We start from the raw sequence: 27396 nt of genomic DNA, 5'->3' as shown, positions 1-27396 counted from the left end.
ATGATTTTGTGAAATTGTGGAAAAGGTCCTCTACAGTTCTTGGTGAGAGCCACATACAAGCTGAAGACAGTATTTCTCTTTAAAGTGGTTTAATAGCTTTTTAAAAAGGCATTGTTTTACCTAATCTGAATTTTAAGGTGTCTTGCCAGTTCCTTCACTCCTCACAAAGAAAAAAATCTGTACATTGTAAAGATTGCTAATGTATTCATTTCAGTCTTTAAAAAAAATCTGTATACTCTTTTATGCAAGAACCTAAAAAGTCTGTATTTTAATAACGATCCACATTTTTACAAATTATCCTTTCAACAGCTTCTAGGGTCAGTGAACATTTTGTTAGTCTGTAATAGTTAAAATCATATGCAAAACATAATTTGTCTGTTTTATCATGACTTGATAAATATGTTATATAAGTACAGCAATGAAAATATTTTTTTAATCATTGAATTTATGTCTCTACTTATGGCTTTGATATTTAACCCCACATACATAATATATTCTTTTTTCTTAAGAAATCTGAGTTATTTAATGTGTAACAGAGGTTTGGGAATTTGTGTTTGCAAAAAATTGGAGTTATCAAATCTTGATATTATTCTACCTAGCGGTATCTAATCTAAAACTACTTTATAACTGTCCAGTCAACAACCGGGCACTTATTTCAAATTTCAAAATTAGAAGTGGGGTGTTTGGTCTTAAAATTTTAGAATTTACATGACTTATTGAGTAATTTGATATCTGAAATTCCACCTTTTTCAAAATTTGGATGAAGAGTGGCAGTATAACAGATTGAAGCCAGAAGTTTATTCATGGATTTTAGAATACTGTATGTTTAGAATACAGTGTGTATTTGGATTTAGAGATCCTTGTTAACTGTTTTTAAGCTATGGAGTGAGTTAATCTCTTTAACATTCTTAGAATTCTTTTTAGGATGTTAATTTTTTTCCTCTCTAGGGAGCTGTTTTTTTTTTTTTTTTCTTATTGTGAAATATAACCACACATGTTGAAAAGATAAGTAGATAAACAAAGATCTTTAAACAAAGATCCTTGTAACTACCATCCAGGGTAAGACAGGCATTGTCAACATCCCACAAGCCTTCCACCCCCTGCATCTTCCCATCAACTACTACCCTCTTAAACTAGATATAAATGTTATTCTGACATTCATAGTTTTATCACTTAAGTTTACATCTCTGAATGATAGAGTTTTGTCCGTGTTTGAACTTTATATAAATGGAATCATCTTGTATATATTTATTTTGGCTTTTGTTGGGAGATAGTATTCCATCATGCATATGATATGTTTATTTCTGCAGTTGTTTTGGATATTCTGCAGTTGTTTAAATTGTTTACAGTTTTTGGCAATTATGAACAATGCCTTTGTGAACATTTGTGTTTGAGTTTACTGATGCATGTTTACGTAATTTTCTTTATGGTGTATACTTTGAATTGCAGGATCATGGGGATTGTGTGTCTTTATTAGATAATGACAAACAGTTTTCCAAAGTAGTTGTTTACTAGTTTTTATTTCAATTATTAGTACAGTATATGAAAGTTATAGTTGTTCCACATCCTTCAACAATAATATTTAGTATAAGGTATTTTATGTTTTCGTTCTATCCAATCTGGTGGGTATGTATTTGTACCTGGTTTTAATCTCCCTGATTACTAATGAGGTGAACACCTTTTCATATCTTGGTCATTTGGATTTCATCTTTTCGTGAAGTGCCTTTGAAATCTTTTGCCCATTTTCCTATTGAATTGCATGTTTTTTTCTAGAGTTCAATATTTAGAATATGAATCCTTTGCTGGATGTATCTGTTACAAGTATCTTTTCCCATTTAATGGTTTCTTTTGGTGAATAGAAGTTCTTTTAATGTAGACATGTTTATCACTCTTTTCCATTATGGCTAGTGTTTCTTTTCCTTTTTTTTAAAGGAGTTTTTCCCTATCCCAAGTCATGGAGTTACTTTGATTATCTTTTCAAAACTTTTTTATTTTGCCTTTTCGCATTTAGGTCTATAATACGCCTGTAATTAATTTTGTATATATTGTGAGGTATTTAAATCTTTAAATTTAGTAAGGGCATCACTTGGCTTATATGATCCAGATTATAATTTAGATTCTTTACTTGGATGTTACTTACAATTTAAATCCATCTGGAACTATAAAATAGTCCTGAAATTTTGGACTATTTCTGCTTGATGTAGTATGTAATTAGGGTGACCATATGGCCTGGTTTGCCCTCGTGGAAAGTCCTTGTTTGTGCCTGTTATTCTGGCATAATGGTTAAAACATCCCTTTTCTCTCTTGAAAATGTTGCAGTTTGGATAATAAATTGTATGGTCACACTGTATATAATCAAAAGCCCAATCCCAGAGGTACTGCTGAATGGGTGATGTCTTTTATTTTCTGCTAGAGATTTCACAGACTAGCTCTAGTTCTATAAAGTGAAATTGAGGTAAGTTTGATGAACTTTAATACTCAGTCTTCTAAATCAATGTCAGGAAGTTTTAAAGGCAACCTAGAAAGACTTTAATGTAGGTCTAAGTATGTTAGTAGATAACCTGGGCTGTAGTTTGTTTCTTATAGTCTTTGTCATAGCTCTGCGTTTTTTTTCTTCCTAATACTGATCATGACCTACACATAATCATCTTTGTTTATTTGCATGTGTTTATTGTCTCCACCTTCGCTCCCCACGTAGAGTCTGAGCTCCTGGGATGAATGAATATTTATTAAATGAATGAATAAATGGAAGTTAATTAGCATTTTAGTTTATTAATCTTATAGAAGTCTCTTGGGGATATCTCCAAATTCCATGTTCACAATTGTATCTCTCTTTAAAATTAAAATACATAGGTATGTTCCCTCCCCCAACAGTAAGAAATTTTGGAGAATAGGGATATAAGAGGAAAAAATATTATGACATGATTCAAATGACATTGTTGGGGAGACAGAGTTTCACCTTATGACTCAAGCTCAATTATAGTTTTCATTTAAAATTTAAGAGAAGAATCAGTTCAGGACATTTGAGGGAATTGCAAAGTGATGACATGCATCAATAGTTTGTGGGATACTTCCAATTGTATTTGCACCTGTGTTTGTGAATATGACGCCCAGACACATACTAGATCCTGGATACTAAGAGATTTCGCACAGAATGGAAGCTTCGTGAAGGCAGAGAGTTTTGTCTCATTCATTGCTCTATCCTCAGTACCTGGAATAGTGCCTGGCACATAGCAGACCCTTGATAAATATTTGAATAAATGAAAAGGATACTTGTAGTTATTGAAGGTTTCTAATTATGGGAATCTCAAAGTTGGAGGAAGTTTACATTTCCTATAAGCATTATATACGTAGATTTTAAAAGTATTTAAATAAAATTAAATGAAATTCTTATGTAACATATATTTAGTTAGCTGTACCTGGATAATATACCCCTCAAGTGAAAACCAGGTTGCCACTGAATTAGGAAAAGAGACTTTGTGAAGAAGAATGATTATATAAGCCAGCTGCTTTTAAAATGATTTGTTTTTAAAATCAAGTGACTGGTGGAGGAATATAAAAGTGGGTAAATTGGCAATGGATTATTTCCTTACTCATCTGCTAAGTCTTGCCCATTGGCATAGCTTACCTACTTCTTGACTGTTGATTAGCCACATAGTCATAAACTTCAGAGAGTGGGAGAGTTTTGTATGATGGATGAAATGCCTGTGAAGTGCTTTATTGATTTCTTGCATTCTCGCATGAGTTGGAGATCCAAATCTAGCAATTCACAAAATCACTACCTAGAACAGCAAAGATCCAGTGAAACTTAATGCTGCGATTTCTTTTGGTCGTCCTATTTAGTGAGGTTGCCAGAACTTGGAGCCTTGGAAACAGTTTGTTGTTGTTGCATACATAGTCCGCAGAAATTCTTGGTAATTCTGGGAGTCTCGGGTCAAGTGCCAAAAACTAACTGTACATTTTCCAGTGGAGTAAAATAAGCCATGACTTTCTGAATCAGAAGTAAAGAAAACAACGTAAAGCCTGAAGAAAATAATAGTAGAAGGAAGGAAATATTAAGAGTAAAGAGATCTTACCTGTGCATGACACATAGCAAGAATTTTATATTTAACTCAGTGCCAAAGTAATAATAGCAGTAACTGTAGATAGTTTAACTTGAATTTATTACTCCATGATAGAAGGTGTTTTCTATGGAAACAATTTACCTTTTATTTATGATGCTTTAAAGTAATACTTCAGTTAGCCATTTTAAAAACTGGATATCCTTGAAGTACGTTTTTTTAATGGATAAAGTGTGAGTTAGTCTGTAAAATATTTTATTCACAAGGATTTTATTCTAGTTTTGTGAGGTGTTCGTTTCTGAAAGAAAATGTGACCCAAAAGGCCAGTTGGAATACTTAGTAGCTCTTTGACCTTGGACAAGTAATTTAACGTTAGCTTTAACTTCCATCTTTTAAATAAGGATAATAACGCCCATCTTTCAGAGTCATTCTCAGAATTAAATGAGATAATATCAAAAGTTAACTGTTGGGCTTCCCTGGTGGCGCAGTGGTTGAGAGTCCGCCTGCTGATGCAGGGGACACGGGTTCGTGCCCCGGTCTGGGAATATCCCACATGCCGCAGAGCGGCTGGGCCCGTGAGCCATGGCCACTGAGCCTGCGCGTCCGGAGCCTGTGAGGCCACAGCAGTGAGAGGCCCGCATACCGCAAAAAAAAAAAAAAAAAAAGTTAACTGTTTTATTGTAGGTGCTTGACAGAGAGTAGCTATCTCAGTGTTATTTCCAACCACTGTCTCCATCTTTTTCTAGGTACCCGAACTCCATCAGTCATTCAGATCTATTGTAGTCTATAGTCTGTTGATCTTACTACCTTTCACTGCCCCACACTCCCCTCATAACTTTACTTCCTGCTTTAATTCCACAAGGAGTTGTTACAGTCAGTACAGAGCATATACTATCAATCCCCCTTTCCCTCTCCCACTTTCTTGTACAAGTGTCAACACAGACATGCTGGCCAATTTCACTGTACGTTTATGTTCACTAAGCCCAGCGGTCATGGCTACTTCCCATATATATATACTGTATTTCCATAGTCCATTCGTTCCATTTTTCTGCATGACTATTCCATTCCTTGTTTTCCTCAGACTTCCACCACCTCTTCCCCCATCTTCACTTTCAGCCTGTGAACCTTGCTTCCTATTTAATTGAGAAGAGAACAGCAAACAGAAGAGAATTTTTATCAACTCATCCCACATGTACCTAGTTACCTGCATCTGCCCCAAACCTCTCCTTTTCTCTGGTCAATATAGATAAACTGTTCTCTCTAAGGCCACCCTTCCACTTGTGCAAGATTTCATCCCTTCTTGATGATTCAAAGACATCGCTCTAGCAGTTCTCTACTCTCTCTCTCCTATGTATTCAGTTTTTCTTTTTCTACCAGATCCTTCCTGTCTACTCACAGATATGCTGTTATTTCACCCATCTTAAAAACAGCAACAACAAAAAAGCATTACTCTTAATGCAGTTCTTCTTTGTTATCTACTGCCCCATTTCTCCCCTTCCCTTTGCACCAGAACTCCTTGAAGGAGTTGTCTACATTAAGGTTACCAAAGACTTCCATGTTGCTAAATTCAGTGGTTGGTTCCTATTCTCAGTCTACTTGACTGATCAGCAATATATGGCACAATTGATCTCTTCTTGTAACAGTTTTTTCACTTGATGTTATCCTAGTTTTCTCTAATACCTCACTGGTTGCATCTCAGTCTCCTTTGCTGATTCTTCAACTCCTAAACCTCCAAATGTTGGAGCATGCCAGGGCTTAGTTCGTAACTTCACTCTCTCGTTCTCCCTCTCCTCTCTCTTTTTTCTTTTCTGTTGTTTACAAGTTATTTCCTTATTTTATCATCTGCACTCTTCTCTTGATGACTCTTCTCTTCATGACTTCAAATACTATCTATAGATTACTGTTATTTCCAACCTGTACCCCTCCTCTGAACTCCTGACTTGTATATCCATCTGCCTCCTTAACATCTCCACCTGGAAGGATGTCTACTAGGCATCTCCCATTCAGCATGTCCCAAACCTGTTTCTCCATCTAATCGAATGACAACTTATTCTTTTAGTTGGTAAGATCAAAAACCTTTGAGTCATCCTTAATTTCTCTGCCTCTCACAGCTCATACGTGTTTCTGATCCTGTCAGCTCTAATTTCAAAATATATGCAGAATTTTACTTCTTACAACCTCTACCGCTTTACTCTGTTCCATTATCTCTCACCAGTCTATTCAGAGACATTCAGGGATTCCTGTTTCTTGTTTACAAGTTGACCTCTTAGTTGACTCTCTTTTTCCCCTAGTATTGCAGGGCAGGGGTGGGGGGATGTGTGGGTGGAAAATTTTCTTAGTGAACCTATCTTTTTGTTGATTACTTGATTGGCTGGCTATATTGTTACAAATTCAGAATTTTTTTTCTATGGAGCTTTGAAGTTATTGGAATGTTGTGTTCTCACATGCTGGTGTTGCTGATGCCAGTCTGATTCTCAGTCACTTTTCTCTCTGGAAGCTTTATTCTTGAGTTAAGAAACGTTGCCACACTGGCATGTTTTTTTCCTGAGTGGTTCTCTGTGGATCTTGTAAATCTTGAAAAAACAATCTTTTTTTTTTTAAATTGGGGTATAGTTGTTTTACAATGCTGTGTTAGTTTCTACTGTACAGTGAAGTGGAGTTCCCTGTGCTATACGGCAGGTTCTTATTATCTATTTTATACATATTAGTGTATGTATGTCAATCCCAATCTCCCAATTCATCCCACCCCTCCAACTGCCGCTTTTCCCCCTTGGTGTCCATACATTTGTTCTCTACATCTGTGTCTCTATTTCTGCCTTGCAAACCGGTTCATCTGTACCATAATAAATTTACTGTAACCTAATAAATTTACTCTCTCTGTCTGACTCTCAGATTAGTTTTTCTTCCACCCTGGTGTTTTTTGTTTTGTTTTTTAATTCCTATTGGATACATTTATTTTTAATTAATTAATTTGCTCTTAGAAATATTTTTATATCTCTGTCTGTGGGTTATATGTTTGGAAGATTAAAATAGAAAAACCAACCACAAGGAAGAATGCCCAACAAAGCAAGCTTAGAGAGTCAAGATTAAATTTAGACTGCAGATTGGACATGCTTCTACTTTTTCTTCCTGTTTATAAGTCCTACTAAAACTACATGAGAAGGCCTTTTTTTAAAGACATAAACCCATAAAGGACAAAGTAGATTTGGAAAGGAGACAACAGCCACAAAATTTTGGAGGCTGAAAACAAATGGATGAGTTTAAATGTCTTCTTAGCAGTACTTAGAAAGCTGCAGCCTAAGTAGGCAGTGGGTAAAGCCACGAAGTAAACCTGATTTGCACCCAAACTCCTAAAAGTCTCAGGAATTGGCATCATTATGTGCAATGGAAACAAGGACTATAGTAATTAGGTAAGATAGAGGTAAAAACTGGAAGATTAACTTGAAATTTGTTTCAACAGTGGTCAGATTTCCAAAGCCCCTTTTGCATTTTACACAACTGGATAGCCATTCCTTTCCAACCCTGGTGCTCTCTGGTGAGGGTAAACTAGAGGTTCTGGAGAAACCTTAGCACATATGGGAGCAGAGATACCTACCACACTAAAGACAGCATGGAGCACATGGGGCATAAGGGAAGCTTGTATCTGCCTGGTGCTTATTATATCCATTCAAGAGAATTACTGAGCGCCTACTATGACTATATGTTAAACACTATGCTAGGTGCTAGTAAACAAAAGAGAGCAACAGAGACAAGGTTCTTGAGGACCCAGCAGCTAAGTTAGGGCCTGACAGATAGTCACAATTAGCCACATGAAGAGGATATCTAGGAAGAAGTGTCCAATCCTTGGTCACAGGGAGTTTGCAGTCTGTCAGGGAAGTGAACAGAGACAACTACAACACAAAGTCCAAGACTTATCCTTACCCACAACACCTTGCAACTCACCTGAGGTAGGACCACACTAGTTGTCATTTAGGTCTTCAGATCAGTCAAGTTCCTTCAGATTTGTGGCCTTTTCACAAGGTTCTCTTGACTGGAATGTTCTTCCTTCTTACATGGCTGTTGAAGAAATGGAACAAAGCAACAGATTGATAATGAAATCACAAACGAAAGAGAAGGACTAACCGCTCTGGAAGGCTCAAGTCCCAAGGAAAATGTGTCAGATGACAGATTCAAGCACTCCGTCCCCTTTTATTTTGCTTCTTTCCACTGCTACATTTACCTTTGTTTATTCCGTTTGTCATTTGAATGACATGCGAACAAGTCTGAGTTTTCTTGGTGGATTGTAAGGAGCCACGGAAAGTTTTTGGCCAATAAAGTGATGTGTCAGAGTCCAGGTTTAGGAAGTTTATGCTGACAGCATTGTGCAAAAATTGGGGGTGAGGGACAATATGAGCGAACAATATTGAGTTCGGTTGGAATATTTTAAGAGTTTGGGAAAGAAGAAATACAGACCTAAACTAGTTAAAATAGAGAAGAAAGAGCAGATACATGAGAAATTAGGAGAATGGGTTGGCCTTTAAAGAATTGAACAAGGAACAGGGAGGAATCGAATGGTGGTACCTATAATGGTTCCTATTGACCAAAATTGGGAATGGATCAGGAGGGAATCAGGTTTATACTCCTAGATTCTGCTTCAGTATCACCACCCCTGCAAAGCCTTCCTTGATTACCCTAGTCAGGAAGTGTTCATTGCATCTTCTGTGTTCGTGTTTTACCTTCTATTTTCTTTTTGTGCTTATCAAGCTTTTCTTATCTTTCATTACTAGACCTCAGCATCTTTCCCCCCCTTGTGTCCCTTGTGCATAGCAAATTAACTGTTGATCACATAAAGAATTATTATTTCTGAAAATTCTCCTCGGTCAGAAAATGTGTGGTTGAACTTGACATTTAATAGGAAAAGACAGTATGATAAATTAAGACAGTATTGAGAATATTTTATTCTCTCAGATTAGTAATAATAAGTATAAACAAATTTTCTTTTGCCATCCTGTGCTTTATAGAAATGTTTCAGGATCTACAATTTCAAAGAGGTCCTTATTTATGTGTTTTGCATTATTACTGTTGTTTTGCATCACCATCTAAATTTTCAAATTGCTTTCTGGTTTTACAATTCTCTCTTCATGGCACTCTTTCTAAATTCTTATTCTCACTAGTCGTTATTCCCTTGAGCTCAGTCTGAAATTCTCATGGTTGAGCAAAGATATGTCTGAGTAAATCTGCATGTATTAGTAATCCAACAGGAGGAAGCAAGTGAAGTTGCAAGTAAGACTGAGCAAGGTCTCAAACCTATAATCGTGGAAGATGACATTGGGTTAAAAGAAATGTATGGATCTTACTTCCCCCAAGACTGCAGGGAAGAGGGGAGAAGATGAGTGAAGATAATGAAATGTATTAATGAAAAAGACAAGACCATTTGGAGTCTTTTTAGTCAAACAGGAGTTTACTTTTAGAATTAAGTGATAAGGAGTTGGTTTTAAGAATATGTTTGAAAAGGTGAGAGGAAAGTCATCTGGGCTGTGAACTCTGTTATCTTAGAGTCACCAGTGACTGGCATGTGACAGCGCTGAGGAGATTGAGAATATTGCGGAGAGGTCAGTAGTAATGTCTCTATTAGGGATGACAAGTATATAGTGGGTACAGGAAGAGATTACAGAGGCTGGGGACAGATGTTTTTATTCAGCGCAGTAATATTCCCTAATAGAAGGAAAGTAGTGTGAAGAATGAACCAAAGGAGAAAGTGCAGGTGTGCAGAAGGCGGAGGTTTGTGGTGACAGGCTGTGGTATGATTCAAAGTCCAGGCCTGTGGAATCTTATTTTTTAAAGCTCCCCGCCCAAGTAAAAAAAATCCAGAGCCTGCTTACTACTGTCCTGCTGTCAGGGTCTGTGTAGGGTAGTACATTTTGGAGAGATAGCTTGATGAGTGAAGATATTTTAATATTTAAATAATTAAACCTTGTATTAAACCCTTATATAACAGCTATTCCAAATATATAGTATCTCAAATAGTTTCAGCAAAAGTTTATATATGATACTGGATTTGCACCAAGCACTGTACTTAAGGATAAATATTGGATATTGGATTTGCACCAAGAACTGTACTTAAGGATAAATATCAGAAGGAGAAAAAAAAATACCAAGTGCAGCTTTTAAATCCATGTGCTGTTTTTTCTGTTTGCCCATCCTATTGATGTCCAGCTATTTCTTTTTGCTGTAAATAGTCATTTTCCCATTTTATTCTAAGTAGGTTTATTGTGTAACTTAATTCAATTCCTTTGGTATTAAACAGTGCTCAGCAATTTTGGAAATAGCTTACTTAGTAGCTTTTTCCACTGTAGAATTTATTCAAGAAATATTCAAAATCAAAACTACCATGAGGTATCACCTCACACCAGTCAGAACGGCCATCATCAAAAAACTACAAACAATAAATGCTGGAGAGGGTGTGGAGAACAGGGAACCCTCCTGCACTGTTGGTGGGAATGTAAATTGATACAGCCACTATGGAGAACAGTATGGAGGTTCCTTAAACTAATAATAGAACTACCATACAAACCAGCAATCCCAGTACTGGGCATATACCCTGAGAAAACCATAATTCAAAAAGAGTCATGTACAACAATGTTCATTGCAGCTCTATTTACAATAGCCAGGACATGGAACCAACCTAAGTGTCCATCGACAGATGAATGGCTAAAGAAGATGTGGCACATATATACAATGGAATATTACTCAGCCACAAAAAGAAACAAAATTGAGTTATTTGTAGTGAGTTATTTGTAGTGAGGTGGATGGACCTAGAGTCTGTCCTACAGAGTGAAGTAAGTCAGAAAGAGAAAAACAAATACCGTATGCTAACACATATATATGGAATCTAAAAAAAAAAAAAAAAGTTATGAAGAACCTAGGGGCAGGATGGGAATAAAGACGGCAGACATAGAGAATGGACTTGAGGACACGGGCCGGGGGGGAAGGGTAAGCTGGGAGGAAGTGAGAGAGTGTCATTGATATATATACACTACCAAATGTAAAATAGATAGCTAGTGGGAAGCAGCTGCATAGCACAGGGAGATCAGCTAGGTGCTTTGTGTCCACCTAGAGGGGTGGGATAGGGAGGGTGGGAGGGAGACGCAAGAGGGAGATTTGGGAATATATGTACACATATAGCCGATTCACTTTGTTATGCAGCAGAAACTAACACACCATTGTAAAGCAATTATACTCCAATAAAGATGTTTAAAAAAAAAAAGAAATATTCAAATGTCAGCAATATGTAGGGCACTGTGTTAGATACTGTGGTAGTTAACAAAGATACAGATCTTTGTCCTGAAGATCTTTCACTTTTAGAAGAGGTAGGTATATCCAATGGTAGAATACTGTGTGATTTTTAGAGGAAGAATGTGTTACTTCCATCTGGGAATATCACTGGTGGAGTTGTGTGATGGCTAGTGTTGTGTCAATTTGGCTGGGCCACAGTGCCCAGATATTTGGTCAAATATTCTGGACCTTTCTGAAGGTGTTTTTTTAACCAGATTAATATTTAAATTACTGGACTTTAAAGTAAAGCATATTTACTCTCCATGATGTGGGACGTGGGTGGGCCTCATCCAGTCAAGTTGAAGGCCCTAATAGAACAAAGACTGACCTCCTCTGAGCAAGAAGGAATTCTGCCAGCAGACCACCTTTGGACTCAAACACAACTCTTTTCCAGGTCTCCAGCCTGCTGGCCTACTCTGCACATTTGGGATTTTCACATGAGCCCAATTTCTTAAAATAAATCTCTCTGTGTCTGTGTGTGTATACGTGCATCCTGTTGGTTCTGTTTCTCTGGAGAACCATGAGGAATACAAGTAGTATCCAAGCTGAAATTTAGGATAGGTCAGATGTGGGGAGGAGTTTTGGTAGAGGATGGAAAACCTGCTCCGTGTATGGAGAATAATGAGCTTGGTTGGAACTTAAGTTTGGGTAAGTGTCTGGGACCAGGTCTTACAACTGATACTTGACAGGAGTTTTAACTTTAAGACTACATCAGGGGAATTCCCTGGTGGTGCAGTAGTTAAGAATCCGCGTGCCAATGCAGGGAACACGGGTTCGAGCCCTGATCTGGAGAGATCGCACATGCCGCGGAGCAACTAAGCCCATGTGCCACAGCTGCTGAGCGTGCGCTCTAGAGCCCGTGAGCCACAACTACTGAAGCCCATGTGCCTAGAGCCCGTGCTCTGCAACAAGAGAAGCCACCACAGTGAGAAGACCATGCACTGCAACAAAGAGTAGCCCCTGCTCACCGCAACTAGAGAAAGCCTGCGCGCAGCAGTGAAGACCTAACGCAGCCAAAAATAAATTAATTAATTAATTAAAAAATAATATATATTTTTTAAAACGACACTATAAATGTTATTCTAGATTTCCATTTGAACTTAGCCTTAGTTTCGCAACTAACTTTTGGACATTTCTTGAATGATTCAACCTTTTGTTTATTGCTCTCCCATTTTAGTATTCAACAGACTTATTTTTCTTTTTCATCAGTCAGTATTAGAGCCTAATTTATAATTTTTAGTTTGTGTCCAAAAGTTAAGCCTTGGGACTTCCCTGGTGGTCCAGTGGTTAAGACTGCGCCTTCCATTGCAGGGGGTGCAGGTTCAATCCCTGGTCAGGGAGCTAAGATCCCACATGCCTCAGGGGGGCTGAAAATCCAAAACATAAAGCAGAAGCAATATTGTAACAAATTCAGTAAAGACTTAAAAAAAAAAAAGTTAAGGCTTTTGGAAAATATTAATGTTATTTTGAGGATGGTAACCATACTTGACTATGGACATATTTATCATTTAAACTTAGAAAGCTTTGGTATTTTATAATGGACGTATTGTATTGGGAATTTGGTCACTATAGCTCTTCCCTGTAGTCATGTACTATGACTATGGGTATGGGTGTTAATATACTGTTAACCAGGTTTGACAGTGTGATATTTGAGCTTGCCTTGATTTAGAGATAGAGATATTTTAGATAAATGATTTTGCCAGAACTTTGACCCTATCTCTTTTTTTAAAAAAGAGTATCATGGCATACATTTTTATTAATAAATCTTTGCTATTTGTAGCCAGAGTGGGGAATTGATTATATTCTTTTAAGACTAGTAGAAAAAAAAAGTATTTTCCCTACTTCCCCCTGTTTTGAACACTGGCCTAAAATTTGGGCTTTTCTAGTTTGGGGAATAAGAAAAACTAGAATACTTATTAAAGCAAGGTAACAACATGATGAAGTTGAGAATATAGAGGACAACCACGCCTAGTTTTAACATTCTCATCCAACTATTATTATCATTTTGTGTATTCTCTTACCAGCTATATTTGTAGGGATGTGTGTGTGTGTGGTTTTTTGTTTTTGTTTTTGTTTTGTCTCACCGTGTGGCATGTGGGATCTTAGTTTCCGTACCAGGAAGACCAGGGCTTGAACCCGTGCCCCCTGCAGTGGAAGTACAGAGTCTTAACCACTGGACTGCCAGTGAAGTCCCGGTGTATGTTATTGATGTGAAATTCATATAACATACAATTAACCATTATAAAGTGTATGATTCAGTGGCATTTAGTTTAGTCACAGTGTTGTGTAACCGCTACCTCTCCTTAATTTCAAAACTTTTTCATCACCTTGGGAAAATACCCCTTACCCATTAAGTAATTCCCTCCCCATTTCCCCGCCTTTCCTCAATAACCACTAATCTGCTTTCTGTCTCTCTGGCTTTTCCCATTCTGGATATATTATATAAAAGGGATTGTATAATAGGTGACTTTTGTGTCTGTCTTCTTTCACTTAGCATAATGCTTTGGAGCTTCTTTCTAGCTGTAACATGTATCAACATTTTGTTTTTCGGTTTTTGTTTTTTTTTTGCGGTACACGGGCCTCTCACTACCGTGGCCTCTCCCGCTGCGGAGCACAGGCTCCGAACGCGCAGGCTCAGCGGCCATGGCTCACGGGCCCAGCCGCCCCGCGGCATGTGGGATCCTTCTGGACCGGGGCACGAACCCGTGTCCCTGTGTCCCCTGCATCAGCAGGCGTACTCCCAACCACTGCGCCACCAGGGAAGCCCTGTATCAGCATTTTGTTCCTTTTTATGGCTGGATAATACTCGTTTGTGTGTATGTGTGTGTGTGTGTGTTGTGTGTGTGTGTGTGTGTGTGTGTGTAAAAAACACAGTTTGTTCATCTGTTGATGGGCATTTGGGTAGTTTCCAACTTTTGACTATTATGAATAATACTACTTGAAACATTCATTTCTGTGTGGACATAGGTTTTTTATATATGAGTGAAATTGCTGAGTCATTTGGTTATTATATGTTTAGTTTTTTGAGGAACCACCAAGCTATTTTCCACAGCAGCTGCACCATTTCACATTTCTACCAGCAGTGTGCAAGGATTCCTATTTCTCCACATCCTCGTCAATATTTGTTATTTTCTGATTTTATTACTAAAGCCATCCTGGTAGTTGTGAAGTGGTATTTCATGTTGGTTTTGATTTGCATTTCCATAATGACTTATGATATTAAACATCTTTTCATGATCTTGTTGGCTATTTGTATATCTTCTTTTGAGAAGTGTCTCCAAGTTTTTGCTCATTTTTAATTGGATTGTTTGTCTTTAACAATTTGTTGAGTTCTTTATATATTCTACATATTAAACGCTTATATATGACTTACAAACATTTCTCTTATTTCATAGCTTGTCTTTTAATATTCTTAATACTGTTTAAGAAGGGGTTTAATTTTTATGAAGGGTTTAATTTTTATGAAGTCCAATTCATCTGTCTTTTTCTTCTGTCGCTGTTGCTTTTAGTGTCAAATCTAAGAATCCGTTGTCAAATTCAGGGTCATAAAGATTGCTCCTATGTTCTCTTAATATTTTTATAGTTTTGGCTCTTATATTTAGGTCACTGACCCACTAAAAGAAAAATTCTGTGTTTCTCTTCCATTCTAGCTTCCAAATTGTGGGTGGGGGGGGGGGTTCCCACATCAATCAATTCTCCAACTCCTTGGGCACCAACTGGGTGTCCTACAATTTAACTCAATTCTGACACCGTCTATCTGAAGTTAGCGTCAGATACCACAGGTTAAGGGCTCAGTTCCATAAGACTTCCCCCCACCCACTCCCCACAGCAGTCTCAAGGCCCAGCTTGTGACCTGTATTTTTAACCAACTGGTTATAAATTGGGGGTTGCCACAACCCCTTCCTTGGTTTGATCATTTTCTAGAACAGCACACAGAACTCAGGAAAACAGTTTACTTGTTAGATTACTGGTTTATTATAAAAGGATACAACTCAGGAACAGTCGGATGAAAGAGATGTAGAGGGTAAAATGTGGGAAGTGGTGCCGAGCTTCCGTGCCTTCTGTAGGCACATCACCCTCCCAGCACCTCCACATCTTTACCAACCAGGGAGCTCTCCAAACCCCATAGTTTACAGATTTTTATGGAGGCTTCATCACATAGGCGTGATCAATTATTAACTCAATCTCAAGTCCCTCTCCCTCCTTAGAGGGTAGGAGGTGAGGCTGAAAGTTTCAAGCTCCTTATCATAGCTTCATCTTTCTGATGTCCAGCCCCCTTCCTGAAGCTATCCAGGAGTTCACCAAGAGTCTCCTCATTAGAGCAAAAGATGCTCTGATATCACCCAGGAAATTCCAGGAGATTTAGGAGCTCTATGTCAGAAGCCAAGGTCAAAGACCAAACATTAGAGCAAAAGATGCTCTTAGTACCTTTATCTCTTAGGAAATTACAGAAGTTTTAGGCACTCTGGCCAGGAGCTAGAGATAAAGACATATATATATATATGTGTGTGTATTTCTTATGATATCTTAATATCACACCCACTTAGGGATAATTTTTGTATATGGAGTAAGGTACGATTTCACCCTCATTCTTTCACATTTATCTAGTTGTCCCAGAACTTTTTTATTATTTTTTTTTTTTTTATTATTTTTTTTGCTGTACACGGGCCTTTCACTGTTGTGGCCTCTCCCGTTGAGGAGCACAGGCTCCGGACGCGCAGGCTCAACAGCCATGGCTCACGGGCCCAGCCACTCCGCGGCATGTGGGATCTTCCCGGACTGGGGCACGAACCCATGTCCTCTGCATCGGCAGGCGGACTCTCAACCACTGCGCCACCAGGGAAGCCCAGAACATTTTTTGAAGAGACTGTTCTATTATCCCTGTTGAACAGTCTTGGACCCTTGTCTAAAATTAATTGGTCATAGATATTTGGGTTTATTTCTGGACTCTGTATTCCATCCCATAAATCTATATGTCTGTCATTATGCCAATACCACACTATTTTGACTACTGTAGCTTTGTAGTAGATCTTGAAATCAGGAAGTATGAGTCCTCCAATGTTTTCAAAATTCTTTTGTCTATTCAGGCTCCCTTGACGTTCCATATAAATTTGAGAGTTAGCTTTTCCATTTCTGGGGGAAGGGGGAAGGCCATTGTAATTTTGATAGAGACTGCACTGAATCTGTAGATCACTTTGGGGAGCATTGTAATCTTAAGTCTTCCAATCCATGAACCTGGGATGACTTTCCATTTATTTAGGTCTTCAGTTTCTTTCAGCAACATTTTGTAATTGTTAGTGTACAAGTTTTTTACCTCCTTGGTTAAATTTATTCTTAGAAATTCCTTTGGATGCTGTTGTAAGTGGGATTGTTTTCTTAGTTTCCTTTTTGGATTGGTCATTGTTGGTAGGTAGAAACACGACTGATTTTTGTGCTGATGTTGTACCTGTAACTTTGCTGACTTCATTTATTAGCTCTAGTAGTTTTTTAAAAAATAGATTTTATGGACTTTTCTATATATGGGAATTGTGTCATCTGCAAAAAGAGTTTTACTTCTTTCTTATTTGGATGCCTTTTATTTCTTTTTCTTGCCTAATTGTGCTGGCTAAGTCTTCTAGTACATTGTTGAATAGCAGTGGTGAAAGTGGACATCCTTGTCTTGTTTCTGTTCTTAGGGGAATGTTTTCTGTCTTTCACCATTGAATGTGATGTTAACTGTGGGTTTTTCATATATGCCCTTTATCATGTAAAGTAAGTTTTCTTCCTTTCCTAGTTTGCTAAGTATTTTTACCATGAAAGGGTGTTAAATTTAACAACCGCTTTTCCTGCATCTATTGCAGTAAACCTGTGGGGTTCCCCCCTACCTTGGTCTATTAATGTGGCATATTACATTGAATTTTTTTGTGTGTTAAACCACCCTTGCATTCTTAGAATAAAATCCCAGTTGGTCATGGTTTATAGTCCTTTTAATGTACTGTTGAATTCAGTCTGCCAGTATTTTGTTGAGGGTTTTTGTGTCTGTATTCATAAGAGATATTGGTCTGTAGTTTTCTTACAGTATCTTTGTCTGTCCTTGGTGTCAGGGTAATGCTGGCCTAATAGAATGTGTTAGGAAGTGTTCCCTTTTCTTCTGTTTCTTTGGAGAGGTTTGAGTAGGATTGATGTTAAAATGTTTAGTAAAATTCACCAGTGAAACTGGACCTGGTTCTTTGGAGGTTTTTGATTACTGGTCCAGTCTCTTGTTGGACCTGTTAAAGATCTGTTGAGATTTTCTATTTCTTCTTGAGTCAGTTTTGGTAATTTGTATGTTTCTGGGAATTTTTCTTTTTTGTCTAGTTTATCTATTTTGTTGGCATACGTTGGCATACGTTGTCTGTAGTATTCTCTGAGTCTTTTAATCTCTATAAAGTTGGTAGTAATGTCCTTGCTTTCATCTGATTTTAGTTATTTACATCTGCTCATCTTTTTCTTTAGTCAGTCTAGTCTAGCTAAAGGTTTGTCTATTTTGTTGATCTTTTCAAAGATGATTCTGTTTTTCTGTTCTCTATGTTGTTCATCTCATCCCTAATCCAGTATAATTTCCTTCCTTCCTTCTGCTGGATTTGGGTTTAGTTTGTTCTTTTTCTAGTTTCTTAATAAAGATCATTTGAGATTCTTTTAGTGTAGCATTTATAAATTTCCTGCTTGAGTATGGCATTCTCTACATCCCCTGATTTTGGCAGGTGGTATTTTCTTTTCCAATTGTCTTCAGATTTTTCTTAATTTCCCTAGTGATTTCTTCTTTGACTTATTGGTTCTTTAAGAGTCAGTTTAATTTACACGTACTTGTGAATTTTCCAGTTTCCCTCTATTATTAATTTCTAGCTTCATTCCACTGTGGTCAGAGAATACTTCATAAAATTCAATCCTTTTCAATTTATTGAGAGTTGGTTTTGGCCTAAAATTTGGTCTGTCCTGAAAAATGTTCCATGTGCAATTTAGAATAATGTACATTCTGCTGTTGTTGAGGGGGGAAAGGATATGCTAACTCTTCTAAATGCCTTCACCAGCACTACTAGAGAAGCCACTTGTGCCCTGCCCTTGAGGGTTGAAACAATGGCCAGCCTCTGTGCTGGGCCCTCAGTGAATTTTCAGGCAGATCATGTCATACAACCCTAATTTTTTGGAGGACAGGATCCCTGTTGCCCACCTGGCATCAGCAAGCTGCACCAGAAACATGGGCCACTGTCCCCACAGCTGCCCTTGACAGAGATGGGAGATGATGAATGGTAATAGCCAGCCACTCTGCAAAATGCCAGAATTCACCAAAGGTTACTGCCTCTTTCTTCATTAGGTGCTCCCTTGGATGCTACAGGCATTTGACTAGATTCCATAGTTCCACAAAGGTTAATTCAGACTGTTTGCCAGCCCAATAGTTGTTTGGGTGGAGGGACCAATTCCTGGATCTTCCTACTCTACCATCTTCCATGATGTCACTCACATATATGTTTTAATTTCAGATAGTTGTAATCTTTTGAAAATAATAGTTTTATAATCTGCCTCATACATAGCATGTTTAATGTTACTGTATATTTACCTAATATACAATATATTATTGTATATCAAATATATTATTTGATGTAACAAATAATATAGCAGTTTATTTTGAAAAAAAGTGGACAGAGTTGTAGAACTCTAAGTAAGAAATTACATTTGATAAATAATGTTATATTTTGACCTCCTTCTTTAGGTACCTTTTCACCAGCACTTGCCCAGTAATTTCCAAACTGGCCCTCTGCTTCCTTTTTGATTTTATTTTCCAAGTTACAGAAGAAAATATACTGGAGGATAGTGGTTGCCAGGGGCTACGGGTAGGAGGAAATGATACACTGTGGTTCAGTGGGTATAAAGTTTCCATTAAGCAAGGTGGTAAAGTTGTAGAGCTCTGTTTATAATTAACAATACTGTGATGTACACTTAAAATTTTGTTAAGAGGGTAGATCTCATGTTATGTATTCTTAACCACAATTAAGAAAAATAGGGAATTCCCTGGCAGTCCAGTGGTTAGTTAGGACTTGGCGCTTTCACTGCTGGGGCCCAGGTTCAATCCCTGGTCCGGGACCTAAGATCCTGCAAGCCAAGTGGTGTGGCCAAAAAAAAAAAAAAAAAGAAGAAAAAGAAAATGAATGGAAATGATAGCGTTAACAAAAATGCTGGTGAAGTATACCTAACAATGAAGTCATCTACCAGCTTGAAAGAAAAAAATGTAAGGTAGCCTGATGGAAGAAAGTATAAAAAAGTGTTGAATCTGCTGTTGGAGACAATGAAAGAGTGCATCAGGATCAGGGAGAACCATGCAGAACCATGCAATAAGCACTTATAAGACTGATTACATAGCCAAATTGAGCCAAGAGGAAACTTGGGGTGATTGGGCATCATATACTGTTACTCTGTGGCTTTCTGTGTTTAGCTGCTGCCCCCTAAAGTGCAATAAATAAATAAAAATAACAGGTTAAAAAACTTAGGGATGAAACAATGTGATTTTTGACTGTACTGACATAATTCCCTTACTAACCAGTTGCACATGAGCTAATTCATATATTGAAATGTTTTGTAGCAGAATAGTACTAGTAATTTTCTACCTTTTCTGTGTTTGTCCGGCCTTCTCTCTTTCTATTCTCAATGTCCAGGTTTCAACCTTCACCACCTCTCATTTGTTGTTATCTTCCAGACATGTGTTCCCTTCTGATTGCTCTTCTAATTAACTTATTCTTTATAATGCTACAAGAACTGTCTGTTGAAAACATTAAATCTGATCAAATCGGTTTCCATCATTAGAGCCTGTTTCTCAAACTCATGGTCTCTGTTTTCACACTTTTTCATTTTCCCTCTTTTGCTGTATGGTAGCTTTTTTTTTTTAAGGGAACTTTTATTTTTATTTATTTATTTTTGGCTGCATTGATCTTTGTTGCTGCGCTGGCTTTCTCTAGTTGCGGTGAGCGGGGGCTACTCTTCATTGCGGTGCGTGGGCTTCTCATAGCAGTGGATTCTCTTGTTGAGGAGCACGGACTCTAGGCACGCGGGCTGCAGTTGTTGTGGCACGAGGGCTCAGTAGTTGTGGCTTGCGGGCTCTAGAGCTCAGGCTCAGTAGTTGTGGCGCATGGGTTTAGTTGTTCCGCGGCATGTGGGATCTTCCTGGACCAGGGCTCGAACCCGTGTCCCCTGCATTGGCGGCAGATTCTTAACCACTGCACCACCAGGGAAGCCCGGTAACGGTTTTCTTCATACCATATTTTGGAAAGTATGCCTTTAGTTTTCAACTCTATTGTTGGTTACCTTTAGGACTGCAAATAACAAATTTTTAAGCCTACATATGTTAATTTATCAACTTCCCCCCAAATTTTATGAGATGACTCCTACTATAAAAGATGAGTATTAATTTATAAATTTCCTTTTGTGTTTCCTCTGCTTCTTATCATTTTCATCTCCCAATTTTTGTTAGAATACTGTGTGAAATAGGTACCATCCTAATTTTTGCAACACTTTGTAACTTTGTAGTCTTTTTCAGAACTATTAAATTTACATTCTATTCTAGCGCCTTAGTAAATTGTCACATATATTTATGTGCTTAAATGGATTTGTTGTCCATCTCTTATTTTTTGATGGCACTGTTTCTGTGAGTTCTTTATTTTGATGTAGCAAAGGATAAGTCTGTATGGCTTATAGTGCACTAATTTTTTTTTTCCTGGAAGTACAGTGAAACTTGATCAAATTTAGGTCTTTATGTCAGGATGCTTGTTATATCTTTAGTTATATTTTCTCTTATTTGTTCTGTTGTCTTTCTCAGAGACTGTTCTGCTTATTGTTGATATGTTTTATTAGTTCTGCTGTTATATTTGCCTTGTCTATTTTTTCTTTCCTTAACTATGCTACCTTTTCTTTTCAGTATCATTTTGATCATAAGAGTTTTATTTTTCTTGAGAATGTAAAGCAGTTCTTTCTGAAATTTTCTTCTGTTTCCTGTGATAAATATTAATCCTGAATGGATTTTTCATCTTTCTTTTGACTACATGGGTATAGTTTGAATGGTTTTGTTATGCCTTAGAAAGCCTAGTAGAGCGTCTCTTTGGTTTTGTAAATAGATGGAAGACCTTTAACCCCACCCCACCTGCCTGCAGCTTCAGGATGAGCTAATCTGTTACTTTGGAGGTCTGGGACTTTATAAAGCATTGTATGGTGGCGATAGTGGTGGTGCTAAGTTTAGGAGTGAGATTGGCCTACTTGTAATTTTATTAGTTTTGCTTTTTCTAATTCTTTTTGGCCTTCCTTTTGGTTAAAGGACAAGATGTAGGACCTTGTCACTTGCTCCCGCCCTGATAAAGTATTGTTCGGCCACCAGAGGAAGGGATGCTTCAGCTAGGACGTCCTACATCTTTTCCTTTATCACATCTGTGTCCCCGTCCACCAGGTTGGAGGGTGCCTGGGAAAATTTCTCAGCATGCTACATGTGGATTCTGGACTTGGTCTTCTGGTTTGTACTAACTTATTCAGTATCTGAATGATAGTTTTTAATAAAGCTTTATGGTATAGGTTTGAGGTATTTTCCTGGTTTAAGGAGATTTAAACTTTTTAATTTTCTTTAGTTTTTAGGGAGGCATATTCTGCAAACCTACAACCATGCCATCATCTTTCCTGGAAGTCTCATAAGTACTAGAAAGAATTTTTAGGATTTAAAAAAAGGCATTATTTAAACTGAAATCTTTATTTTCTATCTCGCTATGGATCAATTCTGCAGAAAAATGCATACATTCAAAACTTTGCACAATGTTAAGGTGTTTACTTCCTCTAGGACACTCTTTAAATGAATAATATCTGATATTGAAAACTTTCTTATTTGGAGTTTCTATAGGGATATCAACATCAGAAGTCTCCTAAGATAGTGAACCTGAAACTTTAGTATTCATAAGAAACTCTTGAGGAATTGGTTTAAAATGCAGATTTCTATACCCTCTTCCCAGAAGATTTGAGTCAGTGGATTTGAGGATCTTTCTAGCTTACCCTGATGCAGGTGGTCCACAGTTCACCTTTGAGTAATGCTATCTTAAGTGTTAAAATAATCAGATTTAATTATGAGATAGATATTTTAGGTAACTAGGGCATTTCAGGCTATCCCATGGAGCTGAATAGTTTGACAGCTGCTTTCCTTGGCTTCTAGAGGACGTACTATTCACCAAGATGGATATTCTTTCCATTTTCTTCTCTTAAACCCAAAGCTCAATTTCCAAAACTTTGGGATTTTTGTAGATTGGGAAAATCTTCACATCTTCACTTACTACACACACACACACACACACACACACACACACACACACACACACACACACACACACACACACACACACACACACACGAAATGTTGCCAGTTTTTTATTTTGCTGAATGAGGGCATTAAAAATAAATAACAATGAAGGACATTTTTAACACCTCCTCTTATCACAACCACCAAAGATATAAGTAAATAAAAATGTAGGAAGAACACAACCTCATAATACCGATAGTCTTGTTTGTTTTTTTTTAAAGATAACTTTTTTTTTTTTTGCTGTGTTGGGTCTTTGTCGCTGCGCGCGGGCTCCCTCTAGTTGCAGTGAGCGGGGGCTACTCTTCGTTGCCGTGCGTGGGCTTCTCATTGCGGTGGCTTCTCTTGTGGAGCACGGGCTCTAGGCACGCGGGCTTCAGTAGTTGTGGCTCACGGGCTGTAGAGCACAGGCTCGGTAGTTGTGGTGCACGGGCTTAGTTGCTGAGCAGCATGTGGGATCTTCCCGGACCAGGGCTCAAACCCGTGTCCCCTGCATTGGCAGGCAGATTCTTTTTTTTTTTAATATATAAATTTATTTATTTTATTTATTTGTTTTTGGCCGCATTAGGTCTTCATTGCTCTGTGCAGACTTTCTAGTTGCGGCGAGCGGGGGCTACTCTTTGTTGCGGTGCGCAGGCTTCTCATTGCAGTGGCTTCTCTTGTGGAGCATGGGTTCTAGACGTGCAGGCTTCAGTAGTTGTGGCACGTGGGCTCAGTAGTTGTGACTCGCAGGCTCTAGAGCGCAGGCTCAGTAGTTATGGCGCACGGACTTAGTTGCTCTGCAGCATGTGGGATCTTCCCGGACCAGGGCTCAAACCCGTGTCCCTTGCATTGGCAGGCGGATTCTTAACCACTGCGCCACCAGGGAAGCCCCGCCGCCCCGCCAATAGTCTTTTAAATTGAACACATTTAGCTCTATGCAAAACCCACTCTGTTTTCCACTTAAGAAAAAAAATTTACTTAGCTACAAATTAATGAATACTTTCTTATGGATGGCATTTAAGAACTGCTCTTTAGTACTTGAAACAGTGCATTGTAAGAGGCACTAGCTGAATACAGTGAGTGGACATGTATCTCATATCCTCTGTTTTCTCACCAGTTCGGTCCTTTGGTACAGAAGACAGACCAACAGATCGTCCAATACCACCTCGAGATGAAGTCTTTGAATACATTATATTCCGTGGGAGTGATATTAAAGACCTCACTGTTTGTGAGCCACCAAAACCACAATGTTCTTTGCCTCAGGACCCAGCTATCGTTCAGGTAACATAGTAAATTTGTCTTGGAGTTCAAGTAAATTTCATGCACGTAACTAGCCTTGGATTTTGCCTCTCCTTGTTTTTGTTTTTTAAATTTTCTCGATTAAATGTTCATATAAGCTTATTACCGTTTTCTAGTTACCTGGATACCCAAAATAACTGGATAATGTTCTCACCCAGGTTTTTCTCTTTAGATAATAAGTTGGGACTAAATAGATTAAGAAATAGCTGAGGAATTAATTTTTATCATAAGATACTTTCTGATTTCAACAATGGTTAAAATAGCTAACATTTATTGAGATCTGACTTTATAAGAAGCACTATTCAAAGCACTGCACATATAATAGGACAATCCTCACAACACCCTCTCAGCTTGGTACTATAGTTATTCTCATTTTTATAATCCTCATTTTTATAAGTGAGGAAATTGCAGTAGACCCATAATTTGAACAGACCCAGGAATTCTGGCTCTAGAATCCAGGATCCATGCCACTATACTATTCACATGTGGATCATATTACAAACCAGGGTGGTGATGGCTACTCTTAGGTAAGATGACTAAGTTTAATGAAAAAAATGCTAAATCACATTATATATGATATGTTTGTTACATAGTATACATGCAATGCAAAAATATAAAAGGATTTTAACACGTACAGATACGTTGTTCAATTCCCAAATGAAGTATTAAAGAAGACGATCCTAAGTATTCTCATTAAGAGAAGGTTTTTTTTAATGAGTTAATTTATTTATTTGGTTTTATTCTTGTCTGTGTTGGGTCTTCGTTGCTGTGCGCGGGCTTTCTCTAGTTGCGGCGAGCGGGGGCTACTCTTCGTTACGGTGCACGGGCTTCTCATTGTTGTGGCTTCTCTTGTTGCAGAGCACGGGCTGTAGGTGCACAGGCTTCAGTAGTTGTGGCGCATGAGCTTAGTTGCTCCATGGCATGTGGGATCTTCCCGGACCAGGGATTGAACCCATGTCCCCTGCATTGGCAGGCGGATTCTTAACGACTGTGCCACCAGGGAAGCCCGAGGAATTATAAAATTTGTGTATTTTATTTAAAACAGAAACACATGATGTCTAAAAGATTGTAAATTATGAATTAAAGAAGATGTTCATTATAGTACCTGTTTATATGTTAATTGGAAGCACATAGAAGCTCTGAATTTCTACTATAGCAGCAGAGGAAGCAGGTTAACATGAGTGTTTTTAGTTCCTGGCATAGATGATTAAAAACTTTGTGGCCCCCATGTGGTTTTTCTGCTGAATCCATTTTCTTCTCAAGTTTTTTTCTTGTCAAAAGTCTTTGGTCATTTGCAGTAAAATATGCTTATTGGGTTTTTTTAACTTCCTCTTTTTTATGCTGTGACTGATAAAAATCTTAGGTTTTCACAAAACTGACTATTAAAATATATATTATCTTGCATAGAATGTGCCTTCCAGCTATTAAAAGGAAATACCTAATGAACTCTTCTAAAGAAAATATTAAGTACTATATAAAATTAAAATGGGGAAAAAAAGAGAAAGTACCTTTTAACATTTACTTACTATTTTTCTGAGTATAAGATAAGCCTTTTAAGAAATAAAAAATTTGGTTCTTGCAACATAAACTGGAGAAATTCTCTACTCTTACCTATCCCCTGCTTTTTAAGTCTTACTTTTGACGAATTAAGTCTGAAAGAATCCTGAGAAAGTGCAAACTTCTTAAATGGAGGGAGAGGAGACACATTCTCATAGAAATAGCTGCCTACACCAAAGAGCGATGTTATCAGACTCTCATATCTTTTGATAACTCTCCAGAGAACAACTTATTTCATCAGTCAGTTTTATGGAATGACAATAACCTAGAGAGCACAATTCAAAATGATTTTTAAAAACTTCTTCCAACCACTGTAAATTTTGGCTTTTGATCTTTTGATTCATTCGTTCAGTAGTATTTATTGAATACCTGCCATGTGTCTGATACTAGCAGCAAACATACAGATAGGGTTCTGCCATCAGTGAACTTGTATCCTAGTGGCTGTTAGTACACTTCATATTTATATTATCAAACATTTTATGTTAAGATAAATTAATGTATATATATACATATTAATATATTTATATATATGTATTTTAGGTTTAGTAAGAAGCTTTTTATAAAGTGCTCTTTAACGTAATAATAACTATTTAAAAGTGTAAGTAGTAAGTGGTTTTGTACAGGATAGTTTGTTTCTGCATTTCTTTCCCATAAATTTAATAGTATACCTCAAGTGATTGAAAATAAGAGTAAAATCAAAAGTGAGATGTCTTACTTATGTCACCACCAGACTGAAACTTAGTACTATAACGAAATTTGATTTTTCTCATATTTTTTCTTTAAGCAAAGTTAGTTTACTTATTCGGGTAACTTTTCTTCGGTTCTTTCCTAAATCTGTTGTAAAACTGAACTCAGAGGAGGAGTTCATTGTAGAAAAAAGCATTTATAAATCACATTGCGTACAATTGACACATGTATATAAATTCTGCAATCAGGTTATTCAGCTGTTTTAACATTAAATGCATGTTGCAAGTTGTTATAATTGCTTTTGTGTCTAGTAGTTGTAATTTAATAGTTTTCTTTAAAATGTAAATATCTGAATTTCTTTCCATTATGTACATATTGTTTAGAGCCTGGAAAATTAACCCATGATCTCTTCTTCAGTCTTCACTAGGCTCATCTACTTCTTCATTCCAGTCAGTGGGCTCCTATGGACCTTTCGGCAGGATGCCAACATACAGTCAATTCAGTCCAAGTTCATTAGTCGGGCAGCAGTTTGGGGCTGTTGGTGTTGGTATGTTGTGCTTTTTTCCTTTTTTTTCTTTCTTTTTTGTATATTTCCCTGTCTTTACCACAAAGATATATAAAACCACAAATTTTCAGACATATTGTTTGGTGTTCCTTTTGTAGCCTATTATTTTAAAGACTTTATTTTAATGTCCTTAATGTCTCTTAGAATGCTAACATTAAAAAAAAATCTAGATATATCCAATTACCAAATTTTATTGAATGTTATTTTAAATTTACATAAGATATATCCATTTAAAATAAGCATTTTTTCCAACATTGTGGGTTTTCAAAAAGGGAAGTAGAGATAATGCCATTATTAGGGAGCAATATCAATATATAACACTATAAGGAGAAAATATAGGAGGGCTAGGCTAGTAACAGTCCTGTTTATGATTGGAGAACAAAGGTTATCATGTACAAAAGCTAGGTATAATCAGATCAGATTTTTTTGTGTTTATTTTTATAGTTGTGCATTTTAGCTCTTAAGTACACCTTTACTGAAATTTCCACAATAAAGAAGAGTTTTAACTCTCAAACTCTAGCCCTTAATCTTTTTTAATTCCATTGAAATAATCACTTATCAGTTTATTTCACTGATCACAAATCCAGTTTCAGGTT

At 37.3% G+C, this 27396-nt stretch overlaps 1 protein-coding gene across 4 annotated transcripts in view; it reads left to right on the top strand.

Annotated features, from left to right (window-relative positions):
- LSM14A (LSM14A mRNA processing body assembly factor) overlaps window positions 1-27396 on the top strand; it is a 55589-nt gene that overhangs the window by 1629 nt on the left and 26564 nt on the right. For all 4 annotated transcript variants that reach the window (XM_067718871.1, XM_067718869.1, XM_067718872.1 and 1 more), the window contains exons 2-3: window positions 23810-23973; window positions 26653-26782. In XM_067718871.1, coding sequence (XP_067574972.1) covers window positions 23810-23973; window positions 26653-26782 — 294 coding nt within the window. The remainder of the gene's footprint in view (window positions 1-23809; window positions 23974-26652; window positions 26783-27396) is intronic.

This window comes from Pseudorca crassidens, chromosome 20 (genome assembly GCF_039906515.1).
Source record: "Pseudorca crassidens isolate mPseCra1 chromosome 20, mPseCra1.hap1, whole genome shotgun sequence".
In the NCBI taxonomy this organism is placed as follows: Eukaryota; Metazoa; Chordata; class Mammalia; order Artiodactyla; family Delphinidae; genus Pseudorca; species Pseudorca crassidens.
The sequence above is the reverse complement of the archived record's forward strand: the minus strand, read 5'-3'. Positions and strand labels throughout refer to the sequence as shown.